The 21336-nt window shown below is 44.9% G+C and overlaps 1 protein-coding gene across 4 annotated transcripts in view; it reads right to left on the reverse strand.

Annotated features, from left to right (window-relative positions):
* rhea (Talin_middle and talin-RS domain-containing protein rhea) overlaps positions 1 to 21336 on the reverse strand; it is a 391086-nt gene that overhangs the window by 256465 nt on the left and 113285 nt on the right. For all 4 annotated transcript variants that reach the window (XM_050177552.2, XM_050177553.2, XM_055070111.2 and 1 more), the window contains exons 3-15: positions 20738 to 20838; positions 19389 to 19518; positions 17975 to 18063; positions 15407 to 15476; positions 15203 to 15345; positions 14171 to 14298; positions 14048 to 14111; positions 12572 to 12676; positions 12409 to 12498; positions 10560 to 10625; positions 9130 to 9231; positions 7770 to 7846; positions 6711 to 6805 (exon numbers count right to left, since the gene is read on the reverse strand). In XM_050177552.2, coding sequence (XP_050033509.1) covers positions 6711 to 6805; positions 7770 to 7846; positions 9130 to 9231; positions 10560 to 10625; positions 12409 to 12498; positions 12572 to 12676; positions 14048 to 14111; positions 14171 to 14298; positions 15203 to 15345; positions 15407 to 15476; positions 17975 to 18063; positions 19389 to 19518; positions 20738 to 20838 — 1260 coding nt within the window. The remainder of the gene's footprint in view (positions 1 to 6710; positions 6806 to 7769; positions 7847 to 9129; positions 9232 to 10559; positions 10626 to 12408; positions 12499 to 12571; positions 12677 to 14047; positions 14112 to 14170; positions 14299 to 15202; positions 15346 to 15406; positions 15477 to 17974; positions 18064 to 19388; positions 19519 to 20737; positions 20839 to 21336) is intronic.

The following is a 21336-nucleotide window of genomic DNA, read 5'->3' on the forward strand; positions in this document are numbered from 1 at the left end:
TTAAGGACACACACCACGTGAATGTATGAGCGCTCTCAGGAAGAATTGCACTAAGGAAGCCAACTGTCCTGACGTACGAGGAAGCTGTCAATGTTCTGGACAAATATTTTGATCCCAGACATCACGAGGATAGCCAAGAGCATTTGCTTTTATTGTGATAGCAATCATATGGACACTCAAAGTGCAGTTGTGCCATTTCCGTGAGGCGATAACACCGTCGCCGCGCACCCTGTGCTGTATGTGCGAGTGGAGCCGTGCAATGGGAGCCAACAATTGCGGCTCGACCTCGCCTGTGTGACAATGACGAAAGCAGGCAGGAAGCGCACAGTCTTCTGTCATGCACGAGGCACCCGGGAGCGGCGTTCTACTCTGGCTGCAAGTGCGCACACGGGGGCTACGTGCGGTCGCGTGGCTGCCTCTTGAGAGTGATCTGCATTCGGGGGCAGTGTAGCTCTGTAGGCGGCTCATAGCTTTGTGCATGCTGTTTGTTCTCGGCGCTCACTTTGAGTGGAAGCGATAGACAGTACGAATGTCACTTTGCTCAATGCTGCTGCCGCCGCATTTTGTCATGCCAACATTTTGACAGCGAATTTTTTCAGTCAGATCTGTTCATGTTTGCTCGTGGGCGCGTGACACCATGCTTATTAATTTAGTTAGTGTGCATATGTTGACAACATTGTATGGCCGATAAAACCACTATCCTTACTTTGTATAGCTGTCCACTAATTTGCGATCGCAATCGATGCTTCGCCTTTCAGGTGAAACTGCAACTTTTTTTTAACTGATACCAGTTGGAAGGCGAGCCCATTGAAGATTTCATTGTTTAAACACGTCGGATTGCAGACAGCTGCAATTTTTGAGACATGCTTGACCGGTTTCTATGTGACTGGATAGTCTGTGGTGTCAGGTCAAGTGCGGCTGAGCAAAAGCTCACTGTTACTGGTACAACAATGGGAAAGCTAACATTACGAAGATATGCCTTAGCGACGTACGCAGAGAATGCCCAAGAGGACGCCTCCAGTATAAGCAGGGAGAAGCACTAGCAGTAGCAGTAGAATCATCGGAGGAAACCCCAAAGATGAGTGCATTCAGACATTAACCGGGCCTTGTAAAGATAAGCTAGAGCCTCCAATTTATCGCACAGTTATGTGGTGTGGCATTGACATTCCAATGACTGTTGACACCAGTTCGCCCGTTTGCATCGTGCCTAGAGAACTGTATGACGAAAACCGAGAACATTGGCCCCTGTGAGAACCCAGCACATCAAGTTTTCCTGTTATCTGGGAAAATTGCCATTGCTTGGAAAATTAGCCATGCCTGTGTATTACAACAAGAAGGTGGTCAAAGGTTCCTTGACAGTACTGAACTGCTCAGGGCTGAGCCTCTGTGGGTGCAATAGACCTTGTTCTGGTACATGAGCGCCATTAACAGTCGCGCAAATGCTTATGGGAAATGTGTGAATGCCACAGAGGCAGGCGTCGTACTTTTGTTTTACTCCTGCACCGTGCGAGCACCTGTTAGCAGTATTAACTGAACCAAACTTGGCAAGATGATGCATGTTATTCCCTAATTCAAACAAGAATGTCTTGTTTATTGTTTAGCTGCGACAGCGGCCTCTTGCCTCTTTGTGATGCCAGCCGTGGTAATCATGCGCACCTTGCTTTTTTTTTTTCTTGCTTTCTTTTTTCCAGCTGAGAACCCCCTTCAGCTATTTATTGCACACATCCTTTGACTCTGAAAAACAATCAGTTATGGTCGAAATTGGAAATTAGGCATAATAAACAATGTGCAGATCGAATACTAAACCCAGCAGCTCGTTCCACAACTGCAGATAGATTTGGTTAATGGTCTGCCTTGTCTAACACTCTGTTTTCTACAAGTGAAGATTATTTGACTTTTCAATGCAAGGTGGAGGGACAGGAGTCCTTTTCACCATTTCTCACACAATTTTTTTAAAGCTTAATAAAAGCAATTAATTTCATTCTGTGTTTGTTATGCGGTAACGTAAAGCGCACCATTTCATAAATGTCTAGTGTCTGAGAATGCAATGTGAAATTTTTTAATCTGCCTCACGATGTTGCGCAAGTGCTGTGGTAAAGCGTATCGCTTAGCTGCGATCGGTGGTTTAATGTCGGAACCAAGCTGCACAAAGCACATGCCCAAAAACACAAGGAAAATGACCTACTAAGTTTTTTATGTAGTGCAGCTGATTAGAATAACTTTCAAAGAAATTGTCATCGCGAAACAGCAACATGCTTCACATGTGACCAATGCGCTCAAATAAAATGATTTTGCAAGCTACTACCTATAGTTTTCCAGGCAACACATGGGGAAGGCGGGAGATGGAAATTCAAGACAATGAGCAAAATGAGAACAAGGTTCGCTCATTATACCTATAGTTATGGTGGATAGCGGCATGTGAATGCAATATTGGGAGTAGCCGGGCTGTAAATTCGATCCTAAAACAATGTTTCCCTCATGAAAGAGACTGGGAGTATAGGCAAATTTTGTTTTTCCCTTGAAACCGGACCTCGCTCGGGACACTGTTTCGAACAACAAACGTCTTTTTTTCTTTCTCTTTCTTCCCTGCTTTATTTATTTATTTATTTATTTATTTATTTTTTAGGAATAAGAATACATGAGTACCTACAAAGAATACCTACAGAGAATACCTACAAGCTACCAGCCAGCGAGCGCCCTGGCCATTTCTGAAATCTCGCAACGTATGTGCACTTCTCTTATCCAACCACTGTGGCAGCAAGGGAGGCACAGATGCCTTTTCTTCTAGGAAGCCTCCTTGCTTTCGTGCCTTTCAACAATGCAGCATTCTATAGACAAAGTTTTAAACAATGGAGGCAATATGTTTACGGTGGTGCTTAGCTCTCTACAAAAAAGCGGCAGCTCGGCGATTACTGCACAACCGTGTTATTTCCTTCCCATTTCTTGCATAGAGATATGAGTGCAGATGCTTGGAGGCATGTGTACTTATGTCATGAGGAGCGTCAAGAAGAATGTGGTGTCTTGTTCTCTCCCTTTTTATTTTTTTTCGTACTCCCATAATGGCAATGCGGCAAACGGGCGGCGGGCATCCAGGCGAGCCTGCTTGCTCACCATTCGTTCTTTTCCCATAGCGCACCGCGCGCCCTTGAGGCACTGCAGGATTGCCCGAAATAGGTCTATATTTGATTTCCGGCTGAGTGATGCGGAATCACTGGTACTGGATGTGTCAGCACAGCAGAAGGTTAGTGCAAGAGACAACCATTCTGGGGCTATGAATGCTAGGGGCTATGAATGCTATCCTTTCGGAGTTTCAAGATATCTTTGGTGTGGAACTTGGCCTAATTATTGAGCCCCCAGAACACCTGAAACTCAAGAAACGAGCGGTGCCGAAGTCTTGTAATGCTCGTTCCCTTCCTTTTGCTTTGCCTGGCAAGCTTTTCAACAAGATAGATAGAGTGGTAATGCTTGGAATACTGTCACATGTAATGCATGCAGAGTGGGTTACACCCATTCAGCCAGTTTTGAAGAAGGATGGCATAGTCAGAACACGTGGCAATTTTAAGGTGACCTTAAACACCATCTGCAAGCTCAAGCAGTATCCACTGCAAGTCACTGACGGCATTTTTGCATGTTTGAACGGTGGGGATTACTTCAGCACACTGTACCTACAAGATGCTTATTGCCTTATTGCCAGTTTCGCCTTGATGAGGACTCAAAGAAGCTGTGCGTTGTCAGTACACCCCATGGGCTATTTTGATATAACAGTCTGCCTTTCCGCATAGCCTCAGCACCTACTTTATTCCAGCAGAAAATTGAGACTGTTTTGCAGGGAATAACAAGTGTACAAGCTTACCTTGATGACATTTTTGTATCGTAGAACAGTGGGAATACCAATAAGTTAAAACAAGTACTGCAGTATTTTTGTGAGCACGAAGTAAAGCTCGGGCTTGACAAGTGCAGTTTTCATCAAGCAGCAGTCGTGTAGCTAAAGCATAAGATTGATTGTAAAGGCCTGCGTCTGATCAATAAACACATCGAAGCAATCGCAACAGCCCCCAAATGTCCAGGAATAGTGCTCATTTCTGCATGCTATCATCTTGCTCAAACTTCATACCCAACATGTCTTTGCTTCTCATACCACTGTATCTAGAGAACGACACACTTTGGCTTTGGTTAAGTGCTCAAGAGGAAGCTTTTCGCAAAGCAAAACAAGTGCTGCGACAAGTCAGCGTGTTGGCACAATATGAATCTGCTTAACTAGATTGAGACACTTCACAGGAAGGAATTGGTGCTGTGCTTTTCCACACAGGCAGTGATCAGATCAAGCCTATTGGCTTCAGGTCTAGAACATTAATGAGAGAAGAGAAAAATTATTTACAACTTGAGCTTTGTGCTATATCTTGGCGGATTGCACTACAAGCTTCAATACTCACATGGTAAGCAGCTTCTCAACACCGACACCCTTAGTCGGCTACCGCCACGATCACCGGAACCTGAGCCACTGGAAGTGGACCTACCTGACTATGTTTTAGCTTTGGCTGGGTTCATTGAAGAAATTATGTCTGTCAAAGAGTTAGGACAGCTAACAGCAAGTGACCCACTTTTAGAACAGGTTATGGAATTCACAAAGAATGGCTGGTTATCTTTTGTAAAAAGGCTCAATGCAAGCAAGGGCTCGATGCAAATGGGCGCTGTCCTTGGCTCACAGACTGTTGTACTGGGGCTGCCGAGCTGGCGTTCCAACAAAAGCAAGATGCAGTGTTTTGCACATGTTGGACGAGACGCACCAAGGGTGGTCTGCCACGAAGGCGGTTGTCAGAACATCATTCTGGTGGACAGATTTGGATTGTGATATTGAACGATTGTCAGCAACATGTGAAAACTGCATAGGGAACCAGTGCAAGCCCTCTGCTGCAGTGACAATTAACTGGCCCGTAACCGTAGCAAGGTGGGCCAGGATTCATATTGTAATTTTGCTGGGTCCGATGCAGGAAGCATGATCCTCGTGGCCGTAGACGCACATACGAAGTAGATAGAAGCCATACCCTTGAAACAAGCCCACTCAGTCTCTACAGTCAATTGCTTGTGCAGTATGTTCAGCAGATTGGGCATACCGCAGACAGACCATCGTTTCTAATAACAGAATCCAGCCCCCCAGTGATGAGAAGTTCGCACCCTTAGTCAAGGACAACAATATAACACATCAGGATGGCTGTATATCATCCCCAATTGAACGGCCTTGCTGAAAGGGCTGACAAGACCATTAAGGATGGCCTCAAGAAGATTGGTGAAGAGTGGCTAGAAGACAAGATGTCCAGGCTGCTTTTAAATTACAGGATAACGCCTAACAACTCGGAGAAGTCATTGCCGAAACTGCTTTTCGGTTACCAAATCTGATCCTGCTTGGATACGTGCTTTCCATGCAGGCATCATCAGTCTGTGAACCAGACGAGTGGAGAATGCCACCACAAGAAGCTACCGTGTACATCCATAACTAAGGCGCAGGGGAGAAATGGATGCTAGTAATTGTGAAGTCTATGACAGAATGCTGAATGATTACCACACAGACACCAACCTATCCAATTAAACGGCACATCGTCCAAGTACATACATGGCGAAGTACAGTACCACATGACACAGACCAAAAAGTCAAAGATCAAGCAGTACAGATTGACACCTGTAGCCCGTCCTCCCCCAGATCATCAATTCAAGGCAATGTGGCTGAGCCTGAGGTGCCTGAAGCTCGAGCGGAGGCTGTGGCGAACCGTGCTAGCTTGGCCAAAAGCCACAAGCCACCACAAGCTTTTGTGGCGTTGCACACGCGAAAGATTAGTACACCGCCTGCACTGCTAAGGGAAGGGAGACGTAGATGATGGCACACATTATCACACTGCCTTGCTGGTGGTGCATGTGCATCATGTACTGTTCTTTCTTTTTTTTTTTATCCCCCCTCCTATTTTTGCATATGAAGGCATGTGTACTTATGCTGTGAGGAGCATCAAGAAAGAAGTGGTGTCTTGTTCTCTCTTTTTCTTTTATTTTTTATTATTTTTTTATTTGTACTCCCATGTAGGAAATGCTGCAAACAGGCAGCGGGCGCCCAGAGATCTCAGATATATGCTCCGAGATACAATCAATAAAATGCATTCAGTTACAAACCTATACCTGCGTATCGTCAGCTTCAAGGCATGCACCTGCATGTCTTAGCTATGCAAACGAAAGTCACTCTGAGAATGACTGAAAAGTTGAGCAAGTTGGTAGGGGATTCACAGTAAGGAAAGGCAGGCATGCTAACCTGGACACAATACCGTCGATCCTCGATATAATGAACACAAATACATGTACAACGAATTATCAGACAAATGCATGTACAACGAATTATCATATTGTTCTGATAATTAGTTTCTTCAGACTGTTCTGATAATTCGCCTTTCCTTACCCTGAATCCCCTACCAACTTGCTCACCTTTTCAGTCATTGTCAGAGTGGCTTTCGTTTGCATGTAAATATAATATGTTTCTCACCGATATCAGCGCGTAGGAAGTACACACTTATAACAGATATCAAACATAATGAAGGTACGCATTTTCGTGTCAGGTCCGACCGACTCTGTTATAATGGATGGACAAGCAATGCTTGTGGCCTTTGTTTGTGTGTCCATGGTTTGCATGCCTGTTTTGCCGCAATACAGGCCTCCGTGAAGAGTCTCACCTTTGGTGCCAGGGCGTACCACTGCTGGGAGAGCGACCGAACCCACGGCCGGCTGGGAGGGCTTGGCAGCGGGCGTGTGCTGCAGGATGGTGGCCCTGCACGGGTGGGGCGGGAGAGAAGCGAGACACGCTATGCCAACCCTGCCCATCCAGAGTGGCCCCACCCTGACAGACAACACAACAGACGTCGAAACGCAGCCTCTCGCATAAGGCAGGCAACGCTGCAGAAGTAGTGCGGTAAGCAATGTCCCACTCTACGCATTTCGCAGTGCAGTCGTTTTTGATCCACTCCATATATTACAACTTGTGGACACAAAGTTACATCAAATTAGGCATTTGTGTGTTTCTCTGCTTCCAGTATATGAGCAAAGCAACCTGTTTCCTATGGCCGCAGAACGTGCCACTCTGCTTGTTTGAAGTGTAAATAGGTTCGTATATGTGGAGCATTTCATCATATTTCGTGACACAAAAGTATGAGACTAAAGAGGGAGCTTTAGCAGGGGGGCTCCTATCTAAATACAGGGGAAAGGAGAAATTGTTTTTCTTGGCAACCACTGCACCAAATTTGATGAGGTTTGTTGCATTTGAAAGGAAAAGCTAGAATCTAATGACTGTTGGCAGCCGATTTTTTATTAAAGCCATCAACTTTTTAACAAAAATTGTTCAAGATAGCCAATTTTCACAAAACGAAACTACCTATCAAGTTTACAGCAATGAAAAATTATTGCACAGTTCTGTCAATTGAATCTAACGTTACACCTAAAGCAGACAAAATTGATAAATTATACATGGCTCTCAAGTACACCACTAACATGTGAGTAGGACTTTTGCAAAACCTTCATAAATATTGTAACCGATTCACGTAAGATATAAAATTCATCCCACGCATTAAATTCATGTATATAAATTCGTAAGATATCAAATTCATCCACTCTGGATGTTGTGACAGATGCAGGTTATAGAACTGCGATGTGGAGACAAAGGACGAGCATTCCGGCCAGGCCAATCGAAAGTCTGAATTATGCTCCAGACCAAGCCGGCCCGTAGCGGCCCGACTCACTTGGCTGGCGAGACACTGTCCTCCACCATGGTGGAGCCTTCATCCCCGTCAATGCCCAGGTGGTCCTTGGCTTTTTTCTGCAGACACGAACAAATAGCCGTGCAGAGATTTCTCAGGCTGAGCGCACCACAACATGCAATTTGTAAGACGACCACTTTGACCAACGACCATTTCAACAGATTGTGCTGTTTAAACTTATTTTTTCTCGAATGGATACGTGCCAACACTGGAATTGCAATATGATGCCTAGGTGCCTAATTAGCACAACAAATAATCAATGAACGAAACTGTTTAATCCGACTAGTTCAAAATGCACGCAGCAGGAGGCTGGTCACAATGTGGAAACTGGACGTTGTGGTTATGTGGTACCGAGCACCACTGACAAGTCCACCCACACGGCAATTGGACCACTGAAAGCTGAATGCACTCAGCCCAACAAGAGGGCAAGGACGTTGAGAGGAATCATCTTCATTTTCATTATTTACATGCTTCTTTACAACTGAGATTTTGGTCAAAAAGAAAGAGCATGGCAACAACAAACAAGAAGCTACTTTAAAGATTGTCAGCTGAAGCTGAGTAAGAAATATTGGGAGCCCACTTCTGGTGATAAGAACATTTTCTAATATTCTTTATTAGCATCACTTGCATTCACAGAGAAGCAACAGCACAGGACTAGGCTTAAACCCATGTTGAATGTGGAGAAGCATAGAATGAAGAAGGGTGAAAAGGACAATTTGGGGGCACACGACCAGCTTCCAGGAACTCGGTCGTCATGTGGTCAGCCACTGCATCAGGTAAACTGAATAGAAAGTGCACATACTGTCGGGCAGTTTTTGTAACTGCTGTTGTTGCATTATATTAACTGGCACTCCCGACGTGCCATTGAAGTCCCGCATTATTTGCCAAATGCGGCGCCCTCGTATTGCTGTGCTTTGCATGCATGCACTAGAAGCTGTCTACGCTAAGCGTAGGAGCAGCTTGAAATCTAGCCCCTTGTATAAACAGGCGGTCCCATGTAACTGAATTTCTGCAGTGGAGAGAGAGGGCTACTGTTCCAATACAGTGCTAGGTGTGCAGTGTGCTTAGTGGCATCTGGGATGGCAGTCATCAATAATCGTTGCGATGCAGATGCCTTGTTGGCGAGGGATCCCGATGTTCAGATGTTCCAGCACTTGTTTCGATAGAGGATGAAATGCAAAATTGTCCATGTACTTATGCTTAGCTGCCCGTTAAGCAACACTCAGGAGGTCAAAAATTAAAACAGAGCAAGTGTCGTGAACCAGGGTGCTCAAGTCCCATCAATCAATGAGTGCAATGAACTCAGTGCAACTATGAAGTGTGAGCCACGAGTAGCACCCACCTTTTTGAGGATGATGTCGATGTAGCCTGCAATGAGCTGGGATATCTGCTCCCCCTCGGTGGTTTGCACGGAGTAGTACGACTCTGAGTAGTCCCCAAAGTCCTGCAGCAGCCACAGTGAGCATGTTACCTGATCCTTGAAGTACACTTCTTGTAGCAGGCAGAGACATGGCGTGGCGTCTTTATTGAGTTTCTTCCTAGCAGAAGGAGGAGCAGCTAAAAACCACCAAGGAGGCTCCAGCTCCTGGCCAGCATGCAGGCACATGCAGTGCTCAGGTGGATCCACAGAATGTTATAGCAATATAAATCACTGTTATTATGCAATATTTAACATAGTCGAATATGCATTGGTTACTAACACTTTTGGGGTACATGTTTCAGTGCACTACACATACAACACAGAACATGTACTGGGTGTCTCAGTGCACCCTCTCAAAATATTTTAGAAGTTGCCTGTAGCAGACAGCACAGTTCTAGTCCATGAGCTGGTCTACTCAAAGAACCGTACATTACTTGCACAAAAAATGAAATGCATAATCAACTAATTCACAAAAATTCACTGGTGAAGTTTTTCACTAATTGTCTTATGGCACATATTGCAATTTACAAATTCTAGCCGGAGAATTCGCAAGGTGGATCCACTTGAAATGAATTCTCAGGACGACACCAGCTTCGAGATATTAATTCCAGAGCTTTGAGGAGAAATGCATTGGTGTTCCAGTTACTTTTGTGCTTCAATGCATAAACAACGTTTTGTTAAGAAAATAAGTGGAATGACAGTGCATTTTTACCACAATTTTGATGGCGCATATATCGTAAATGGTGTCATCCACACAATTCCTTTCCAGTTGATATGCCTTGCAGTCTCACATGCTATAATTTGTAAATTGCAATATGTGTCATAAGATAATGAAAAACTGAATTTTTGAATTTTTGTTAATTATTCGATAAGGCATTTAAATTTTTTGTGCACAAAATGTCCACCTCTTCGAGTAGAACAGCTTATGGTCTACTTAAAGACTGAGCTTCTACCACAGGCAAATTTTTTTTAATTTTGATAGTGTTCACTGAAACACCCTGTATACAAAGCCTGTAAAGAGCATTTTACTAAACTATGATGGCATCAATAAAGATCATGACTGATTTGCACAATATATATGTATCTAATAACTGTTATTATAAGTACTGTCTAAATTGAGGTTTTCATCACTTTTCTACCCTATAATGTTTAGCAAGCGTGGCATCCAATGCTCCATAATCAATAACTTGTTCTGTGGCACGGAGCAAGACATGCTGTACAGGTGAAGCTGTTGCCTCATTACTCAACGTGCAGCCCAGACGACAAAAAGCTCTAAAGAAGCAATGCAGACATGGAGATTTGTTGTGAGGCCTTGGCAAAAAGAACCTCGTACACACGAAACTGGAGCTTACCAGGGTGAAGCTGTTTGGTGAAGCGGCCCAGCGGCGGACAGTAGTCAGGGGCCACACCTTCATGATCTGCACAGTGTTTAGAATCGCACCCAATGCTGGCATCACTGCACTGGGTCAGTGCAACAGTGGCACCCGCCTGTTGCCACAACCACTAAACAAAAAGCACACGTGGAAGAAAAACCACAGGAGCTGGGAAAACAGGTTAGCTGTAAAGCCTGTAAAGCCTTGTACTGGGAATTCACCATCACAACACGATAAACAAGGAAATGCAACCACCTATGATGTACAAACTGGGCTTTGTTGAAAAAGAGATGGCAAAGCCTTGTGAAAACTTCTTTCTCAGGGGCACTCAATTTCAGTGCCAACATATATTAAAGGAGTACTGACACAAAAGTTCCAAGTTGAGTTAACGTGCGAGATTGATTTATGTGCGCACACACACATCGTCTGTAAAATATAAATGTCAAATATAGCTTTGAACATATTTAAAATCAATTTTAAAGTATGTGTGCGCGTAGCCAACCGCAAAACGTGGCACCTCGCCACATTGACATTAAGAAAGGAATGCAAACAACTGAGAAAACGCTACGTCACGAGTTTTCGCTGCCGTCGGGGTGGGCCCTGTGAGCAAGTTTCTCACCGCTCCGATAGCCCCGGTCATTTTTTGTTTTCTTTTTTGCCGCTGATGGAAGCACAAAAAAATTAGCTAAAATTTGTTTCCGACACCAAATAACTCAGAGTAAAGTGACCTCGAAGTATGCATGTCATAAAAACGTTGCGCAAAACAGTAAATCATGGACGTGATTTTGACTCGTAAGCAGTCAGCGCAGGCACCGCTGCAATCATCTCTGCCAAGCAGATAGCCTGGCTAACGTGTTTTCTCATCGCTATTAACGGCGTCAGGAAAACTAATCCTATTGTCCCTTATAAACAACATAGGTGTGCAGACGTTGATTGTGCCGACGAATATAGGTACCTTATTACAAGCTTCGAACTGATCGCAACGGCCGTTGGCCTCGGATCCGACAGCCAGCGAGCTATGCCTATAGTTTCCCAGCAATTGCCAGCTCGCCTGGCTTGCTCATTCACTACCGTCAGCGTCGATGAGCGGCAGAAGTGGTCCGAGTTCGTGCACACCGCTGGATGCTTAGAATGGACCCCGCTGAAGAGCAGCTAGATTTGCTCATTTTATTTCGAGCATGCCTGGTACAAACAAAACCCGCCTAGCTTTGAGCAGCTCGATGATCTCCCACCACGACTACGTACCCCCAAGCCTGATGCTGTGCCGACTTTTACCCCGCCTTGTGTCCTGCTCCGGAATACGCTTCATTCCCAAAGCGCCCTCAACAAATGGCTCATAGTACTTGTAGCAGTGCGTACACATATTGATAGCTGTCACTGGCCATGCTTTCAGAGTCACTGCTTTGTAATGGATCCAATCAAAAGTGGTTGGCCACGTCTAATACAGCGGCGACTCCCACCTGCAGGAAACAGTCGCCGCTTGAGGACGGCGTGGAAATGACGGCGTGGAAATCGCAAAGCACACGCAGGCGTAGCAGACAAACTAGCAACACGGAGCTCGCGCACCGGGAAACACGCTGGCGTGCATACGTCAGCTTTGTGCGATCACGGGCCCAACTGTGTTTACATTCCTTCTTTGGCCCATCTTGTTGCTCTCTTAAACCAAAACTTGGGCTGGTCGCTACAAACAACTCCAAATAATTACCTGTCATGCTCTGAAGCAAATGACATTTCGTGCCGTGATTACTGGGTCATCAGCCACTTATTTCAGTGGAAAAAACAAGATCAAAAATTTTTGTGTCAGTACTCCTTCAAGCGGAATGCCCACCTCCTTGGTGCGTTCGTCAAGACGCATGACACTGTCCTTGGTCACTCCCAGAAGCCGTGGCACCAGCTTGTTCTTCCCTTTCATCTTCTCCTGCAACACAATGAGGGTGTGTGAGCGCAGAGGAGAATGCCATTTACTACAACTTCTTCAGACTGTGACACACCTTGACGAGAAAGAAGGTGACGCCGTACGTCTTGAGGGAGCGAGCCAATGCAACATACTTCACTTTGGCATCCAGCTCAGAGGTGCCAATGTTCTTGCGGTGTTCCTGAAATGAAAGCACGGCATTTCAGTCACCAGCCGAGGTGGCAGAGCGGGGATGCATACTTGCCAACTGGTCAACATTAGCAAAAAATCACACATGTGGGATAATGAAGGGGACAGCATGGCATGTTCTTTATTTTTAATGTTTAGTACACACTTTATTGATGACTTCTTTTTATCTTTAGACCCAGCACACATTCAGATGAAAACTTGGGAAAACAGACTGAGAACATTGCTTTTAGGTCACAGTGAGTTTTCCAGTGCCTTTACTGCTACCAATTTTGCCTGTTTCAGGAATTTATTCAAGTAAGCTTGCACAAAGCAAGTACAGTTGAACCTCTACGATATGATCCCATTTAATATAATTTCCCAGCACCAATGTTCACAAATGAGAACACAAAAAATGACCCAATACTTCTTTCTTAGCAGTTAACATGTTCCCAGAAAAATGCATTCTTTTGGCACCAACGTTTAACACATCGCCAAGCTGTGACCGTCTGGTATGTTTTCCGGCTGCTAGATCCCCCGTGAGCAAGAAAAGGTGCGAGGCACGGCAGCTTCCCCACAGTACCCCGCCTGCCCGTGTCACATGAAAATGCTGGCATGCACTCAGTTTCCTCTTATGGTACCAGCAGACTTCACAGGTTGTTGCACATCGCATTCACAGCTATCACTGCCAACTCTACTGCGATAAGTATTGTCCCCTATCTGTTTCAGAGTGCATGTGATATAGCGTCGTTGGAAGCGTACTGAACGCTTTTAATAGACCCAAGCGCACTGCTGTTACCAGGTGCAGGCACACGAAGTGAGCATCCCGTTTAGTTCTGGCGCCATCATATTCCAGCGTCGCCCACAAGGTGACTCTTGTTTTGCTTTCCCGTTGCTGTCTTAAAACACTATAAACACTACCTTATTGCAAAACGACAGTGCGCAGCTTGGGCAGCTCAGGGCCCTACCAGCTAAGTGTTGCAGCGTCTCGCATTGCAACACTTAGCCTTATGTAAATGTTAACTACAGCTGAGGCAGCCCAGTTATTTAGTGACGTCACATCATATATTTTTTTTTGTTAGCATGTTTCCTTCTCGCATTTTTTTCCCAAAACGTATAAGCGATGTTCTACTGTAGTACCTATCTTGGTGCATGACACTTTAAATGACTACTAAGTGGATGGCACAAATACCATCATAATTTATCTTTTTGCACGCATTCTCTTTATCTTGAGTTGCCCAATCTTTCGAGAGCTTTAAAATATTTTTCCAAACATAATTTATTTTTGTAAAACTTCATGCAACATTCATAATATTGTAGAATGAACAGAAACTTGTATATGTTATAAAAAGTTGGGGAGAGTTGGCAAGTAGGGAACAGCACTCACGGCAAATATCTTCTTCTCAATGCCTTTAATCTTTGCATAGTCCTTGGGCAGGAACTCCTTCAAGCTGCGAGATAGAAAACGTTAGAGTCCCTTTGGGAGCTTGGCACCCGGGCCGGCACTCACTCCAGAAAACCGGGTTTGTGCTTGGTCTCGTTGTGGTCACCAAACTGTATCTGGCACTGGAGGCCAGCAAACTTGCAAGCTTCCTCCAGTGTCACGGGGTGAGTCGTGTTCAGGATGGCATCTCGGGCCTGCACAACAATTACCAATTACCTTGCCACATCCAGCAACTTCCCGGTCTTGCATCAGCCCATTCTATCAAATGCCTGCATCGCATCGATCCATCCAGTGCCCCACTCGTACCCATGCCATTGCTCTAATAAACAACCTTGGCAAATATGTTCGGCAGAAGTCTGTAGGGTGGTGGAAGGTTCATGAAAGTCAGCCACCCCGACGGTAGCAAGAAGATACAAAGGAACCCTTAGTAGCTTCCTGCTACAGTCTGGATGGATGACAATTTTCTCTTTAAAAACCTTACTCAATATCATGGTACATGGCCAGTTCCACCCCACTTCTCCCTCTTAGAATTATCTGTAAGGATTAATAGGGAATATCTATGCAACTTGCAGTTAACAAATGGCATTTTTTATTCCATTGTTCATAATGCAGTCCTTAGCTCCTCAAGTTTCGTTATTCTTCAAGTTTTTGCCCCAAGGTTAGACTAGACAAGTGAATTGATCGAATAATTTTCTTTTCAAGGACATCAATACACTTCAGTTCAAAACTTGGGAGTGCCTGTAGTCCTGCTCCTACAGATTTTTATTCCTCTGGTAGGTTTCCTTCTCATGATCAAAGTTCCAGGTGGCCATGATGATGCTTTTAAGCCACAGGCTTTCTAAAGCCCGTCACTTTCTAAGCACTACACCTTGATTTGGCATGCTGTGTTTTGACGAAGTACTTCTGCGCAACACTGTAATCGATTCTGTCACTCTGCACAGCAGTTCACGCCTTCACTTATGCAACATGCTAAGCTTGACCTTAACAAGGTACTTCGGTAAGCCACAGTAGCTACGAGCAGTCTGTTGCAAGCTTAATGAGCCAGCCATTGGGCTTATTACAAGGCGAGTCATCACATCAGCATCGAGGGCATCCCACCTGAACATAAAGCAGGTTGAGCTGAACGGGGTCTCTCGAGTCAACGTTCGAGTCGGAGAAGAAGTACTTTCGCCGTAAGGTCAGCATCTCATCTTCATCCACACCCAGCTCCCGCAGTGTTTTGGAGTGGTCCACCCAGTTCACTGCACAGGCACACATTCATGAGGCACACACACACACGCCCGGCATGACGCGTTCACTCACAATCATCGTCAGTCTTCAACTTCTTCTTCAGCTGCTCCATCTTCTGGTCGCGATCCTTGTCCTTCTTTTCCTGATAAGCAAAAACATTTATGGTAAGGCCTCAGGTGATTATGACGAAACAGTTGACGACGAGACGGGTGAAACACGCGGGACAATGCGTTGACCTTCCCCATACTGCCGTCCGCACTGTATCACATAATGACCGTAAACGAACTAGCCAAGCTCAGAGCCCTCCTGCCTCACAAGAGACACAGCTGACCTTGTCTTGACTGCAGTAGCGAAAACTAAAATGATGCTACAATGTAGAAGCACTGAATAAAGGGAAAATCAGACATCCACCCGTTTGTAGCAACTGCTACAAAGGAAACCCATACGGGTTCCTCGAAAGAAAAGCCTCATAGTTGAAGAAAAATTCGTCCTGGTCCCGGACCAGGACGAATTTTTCTTCAACTATGAGGCTTTTCTTTCGAGGAACCCGTATGGGTTTCCTTGACCAGGACGAATTTTTCTTCAACTATGAGGCTTTTCTTTCGAGGAACCCGTATGGGTTTCCTTTGTAGCAGTTGCTACAAACGGGTGGATGTCTGATTTTCCCTTTATTCATTACTTCTCTCCACCTTGCGGGTTTCTGCAGAACTGCTATGTCAACGTAGAAGCACATAAACTATGGCGTCATTTTTGGAGGACCATCACTTTTGGTTATGTCAGGCTTCCATGTTTGTTTTCAGCTACAGTTCGATAATCATTTCGGACATTGTCATGTAAATTTCATGGTTGTCCCTTCTCTGGGTTACTTTGTCAAATAAACTGCACTGCACCAAAATAAATGCACACTAGCCTTGGAATAAATCAGTCAAAAGATGCCACCTGTACGAATCAATTTTAAGTGCCTGTACGTCATCCTCACCAGACAGCACCATATTAAAAGAAGTGGCCTGTGGCAGCACACGACTGCTACCGACTACAACAATTAGGGCCTTTATTATTTTGTAGGATGTACAAATACTGATTTCGAATCGAACATTGAATCGAATAAAAAGAAGGTCGTATATTGAATATCAGAATATTTAACACAAGCATCTATGATTCCAAATTTTGTGCAAGAAGCACAGTGCTGCACATGCTCAGGAGGCTAATCACATTACTTAACAAGAATCTTGCTAGATATCAGTAAATTGAGTACCTATGAATCGAGATGCATAGTATGCTATACTCTTATTAAAGGGAACACCAAATTAGTATGCCTGAACTGATAACAACTCAGTTCGTCTACCAAGGTCTGGAAAATATTTTTTATTGATGGACTATCTGTCAAATAGAATGAAGTGCTTTTTTTCCCTCTAAAGCTGAAGAAATAGCAAAGTTGTCCTAAATACCTACGGGATTTTCCGTTTAATAGTTCTAGTTAAAGTTAAAGTTAAATAGTTAAAGCCATGCTGTGCTTAATGGCAATCTTCTATTGCGTAGAAAGTATTGCTTTCCAGTTTCCTTGCCGAAAACAGGACGGTTTTCCCATTTCTATGGCAGGTGGTTTCTGTGGGTTATCGCCAGCTCGGTGAGGCCAGTCTGCGCGGCAGGCAAAAGTGGGGCATGTGCACCGTGTCACTCGCTCCGTGTGGTCATCAGCGGCACACGTCGACCGCAGTTGGCGCTAACGGTAAAGAGCTCTTAAATGGGGAGGCGCATGGCAAGTGATGTCGTCCGCGCTGCTGCCTCCCCCGTTTTTGTTTTTTTCGTCTGCAGTGCATCCATCTGCCATCTTTGGCTACCAATTAAAGCCTTTGCCGCAGTTGGCGACTTTCTTCGCTACTTTTCGGAATTTTTTGGATACTTTTTCTCCTGAAGACCTGGCACTCCTGGCCGTGATGGTAATTTGCCCCCGGCCAATGTGATAACGGGCCACAAACCGTTCCGAAAAGTTTATCACCAATATGTATCGGTCACAAAATCGTGCGTGCAGGTAAGACTGACGGTCATTGAAGCAGCATTCAGGCCTGCAGTCGACCAGATGGCAACTACCGCAAGCATGTGTGCCAAGGTGTGCTCGCATGTGGGCAGAGAGCTCCTAACTATGCGAGTCTGCGTGCATGGACACAGAACTCACGTATTCAATGCAATCAGCGTGCCTTCTGGTGGCTAATCCTATCAATTAGCTCTCCTTCTTTCCATACGCGCTGCTGTTACAGTTCCCCCCATTTCTGTCGCATGAATCATTTCGATCGGTATAGTCGTCATGGATGAAACTTGTACCAAACCGTAGAGATCGCACGCCGTGAGAACCCTGTGTGCATCAAGACACCTACCACAGCCAGGGCACCGAAGGTACCGAGATTCGAATAATCAAATCTTCTAGAAATTGAATATTGGATATTCAATTTATGGATCGAATTATTTGAACGATTCCTATTCGATTCGAAATTGCATATTCGAGTATGTGTTTACACACCATCATTTTTCTCCCTTTCACAAGAGCCTGTTTTCAGTGATCAAAATCAAGCTAGCAGATGCTCGTGAATGTCAAAGTGCAACAAAAGCGGCAAGCTGGCAAGGCAAGCACGTGCAACTCACTCGGCGCAGCGTCAGCGTTCCCGTGTTGGGCTCCTTGTTTTCGTCCGGCAGGTCACGCACCAGGGAAAACTCGTCATGGTTGGTGATGCCTGTCCCAAGGAAACACCACTCAGTTGCCGAAATGAATAACATCATTAGCACAGCCCACTCGCTTGCCTGCTCTGAGCTGTGAACCTGCTGGCCACTGCACAGGGCTCTCCACTAGAGCCCCATGCTGTGCTTCAACTGGTTCAACATCTCAGGCGAACGCAGCAAGCGTTCCTGTACAACCTGCACGGTCACTTATCACAATGCCAGTACGATGCCAAAAGCAACACTAAAAAACATTTTTATGGACTCTACCATTATGGCCTGCATTTGAACTGTAATAGAGTGATCGCAATCAGCATTCTTGCCCACCTGTTTCACTAATTTGTTAAACAAGAACGCCACTGCAGAACCTGACTCAACTACTAAGACAAGACTGCAGAGCCGTCCCTCCAGACAGCTCCGCGTTCCTCAGGCAAGTCTGCTCTGCTGATGTCATTTTGCATATAGTGTGAAGCTGAAGCTTGAAACACACACCCTGGCCAAGCATATGCTTGGCCAGGCTTGTTTCACATGAGGCACAACAGCCAGAGGAGGCAGCGAGTGTTGCGAACCCGCAGTGCTTTCAAATAGCCTTACTTTTCCTCCTTCGCTGTTGGTTCAGACCATTTGGCAATTTAGCGCCCATTTACCTGCGAGCAACTTCAACTAAAATAGTAATTGACAGAATTATGCCAATATTCCGAGTTATGAATTCAAATCAAATACTAATTCATCAAATAATGCGATCTAATTTCTGAATGCCGAAAGCTTTAATTACGAAATTATTTAAAGCGCAGCAAAGTTCTACCCATGAGTTGATTTTTTGAAGTACATGTGTCCCTGCATAAATCAAAGGAGTCTGAGCATTACTAAGACATTCACGTGAGACATCAAACTTTACTCCCTTCTTAACTGTGAAAACTGTAGGGCTGCATTACATCATGTATGGTGTTGTTGTATACAGCCCATACATGTGTCAAGGTGTGTTTAAGAGGAAGCTTTAGCATGAAGCCAACTCCAATTTCTCTGTTTAAATACATGTAAACGCAGAAATGCTTTTATAAAACACCCACTCGATCAGTTTGAATGAAATCTGTTGCACTTGAAGGAAAAAGTGTAATTACAGCAACTCTAAAGCAGAATTATAATTCAGGATATAAATGCAAGTTACACAAGTTCGTCTTAAATAATGTTTTCTCTTTCCCTACATTTGTGATGTTAGTGCATACATCACTGTACATGACAATACATCCAGTGCAGACAGGAGAAGGTCTGATGTGGCCCCTTGCCTAGCCTCATGCAAGTGAATGAAGAGAGCAATTTGAGTGGCCGTGTACAGACTCACCAATCTTGGTGCAGATGACCACCATGAGGTTGGCAATTGGCTGACTGTCGTCCACCAACACTGTCTTCACCGAGCCATCCAGCATGCGCACACGGAGTGGCCGCAGCTTCTTGCGGTACTCCAGGGTGTCCTGCACCAGCCAAGAGTCAGTCAGGGTCTCTAGCATGCCTGTGCAATGGCACAACATGGCACGTGCAGTCCATTATGCTCCTCAAGGATGGAAGCAGCCTTGCCCTCAAGTCTCGGCCACCACAGCAAGTCGATTCTTACAAAGTACGATACGAGGACTGCACTCCCCCTTTTCTAACACTTTCTGACAAAGGAATGTGCCCTTCCCTCTGCTCCAGCTGCAATATAAGTCTCATTTCTCATGGCTTTCACCTTTTGTGCGTTTTAGCAGTGATCGTCAGACACTGGCTATTCCACATAAACAAGGCATGCATGCACATTGCACTTTCCTTTTGCATTAACCGTATACATCTATTACATGCTGCAGTGCAGTTTTCACACTGTGTGATGACCAGCAAGAGCCAGACTGGTGTGCACACCATAAGTGCTCAATGAAGCGTCGACTCAACGATGGCAATCATGTCATGTCATTGGCTGACAACTCGCAGTCTGCTGGCATTGTTGTGCGCATCTAAAATAGCAGCTGAATCTAGATTCAGAGCGACAAGTATTGCTGGCCACTTCCTATACTACAGATGGACCTTCTAACTCAAGCCGCTACCTTATTTGCGCTTACAGACAGAACCTCCTACACGAATGCGAGATGCTGCGGTGATGTGCCACCTGCAATATCCTGTGTCTGGTGGCAGTGCCACAAAAAGGAGCGCAGGTCAATTGCCTTTTCAAGATTTTTATCAATTGCAGTGTCTTTAGCCTGTCTTCTGCTGCTTCAGCCAGTAGTAATAAGCATAGTCTGAGTCACTTTTCTTAACCATAGCCAGTGTTTCTCAGAGATCCAAAAAACCCACGTTAAGAGACTTCAGTGTGTGATCTGGCTGCCAAGGATCCACTGCAAAGAGTTTGTTAAGGGGCCGACAAGCTTTACATACGTTTCTTATTTGGCTCGTTAGCAGTGACATGTAAAAATGGCTACAGAGCAATGTGCCTGTAAGAAATTGGTAATAATCAAATTTTAGTGAACTTAAGTCAAAATGTGAGCAGAACAGAGGAACTTCTGTTTCTAAATGCACCTTGCTTGCAGTGTGCCCCAAGAAGGAGGAGGTTTACAAGAGTTTACCCCGCCCCCTTTCCCACCAGGAAATGCAAGACTCATCCATCAAAGTGCCAGATCATTGGAATGCCACATTCAGTTAAGCGGTAAGATCACAAGTGAGACTTGCCCCTGATTTGAGCAGGTAGTATCCAAGGGCCTTGCCATTTTCTAGCCAGCAGCCAGACTTCTTTGGGTCATCGTCTGTCAGGAACAACCCGTACTCTTTGGCTGCAAAAGAAGGTGCCAAGCGAGTGAGATGGCAACCATGATGCTGGCTGGGTAGCTGTGGCACAGAGACAATGCCTCAGAGGAAAAGCATTTACAGATTTTCACAGTTTGTATCGCCTGGAGAGCGGTGAGTGATTTATTTACATGCAATTGGAAATGTTGGCACCTACTGTGACTTCGTCTACTTCACAAAAAATAAACTGTCCAATGATAAAAGGATGGGCTGATACAAAAAATGTTCCGGCACCAGAGCACCTTCCTAAACGTGCTTAAACAGTTCATTAATTTTAATTATTTTCATCTTGAAGGCCCAGAGGCATTACATAAGGGAGGGCTTTAATCCTTGCGACAATGTTAGAACAAATCTACAGAGCAGTAAAGAAACAACAATAAAGAAAAACAAGCCAGGAACAATCATGAAAAAGGGGGCATAAGGGTGGGTAGGGTCGGTAATTAAGCAATGTGTTTATTTAACACTTCGCGGAATGACTTATGGTC

Source organism: Dermacentor andersoni, chromosome 5 (genome assembly GCF_023375885.2).
Source record: "Dermacentor andersoni chromosome 5, qqDerAnde1_hic_scaffold, whole genome shotgun sequence".
Classification (NCBI taxonomy): Eukaryota; Metazoa; Arthropoda; class Arachnida; order Ixodida; family Ixodidae; genus Dermacentor; species Dermacentor andersoni.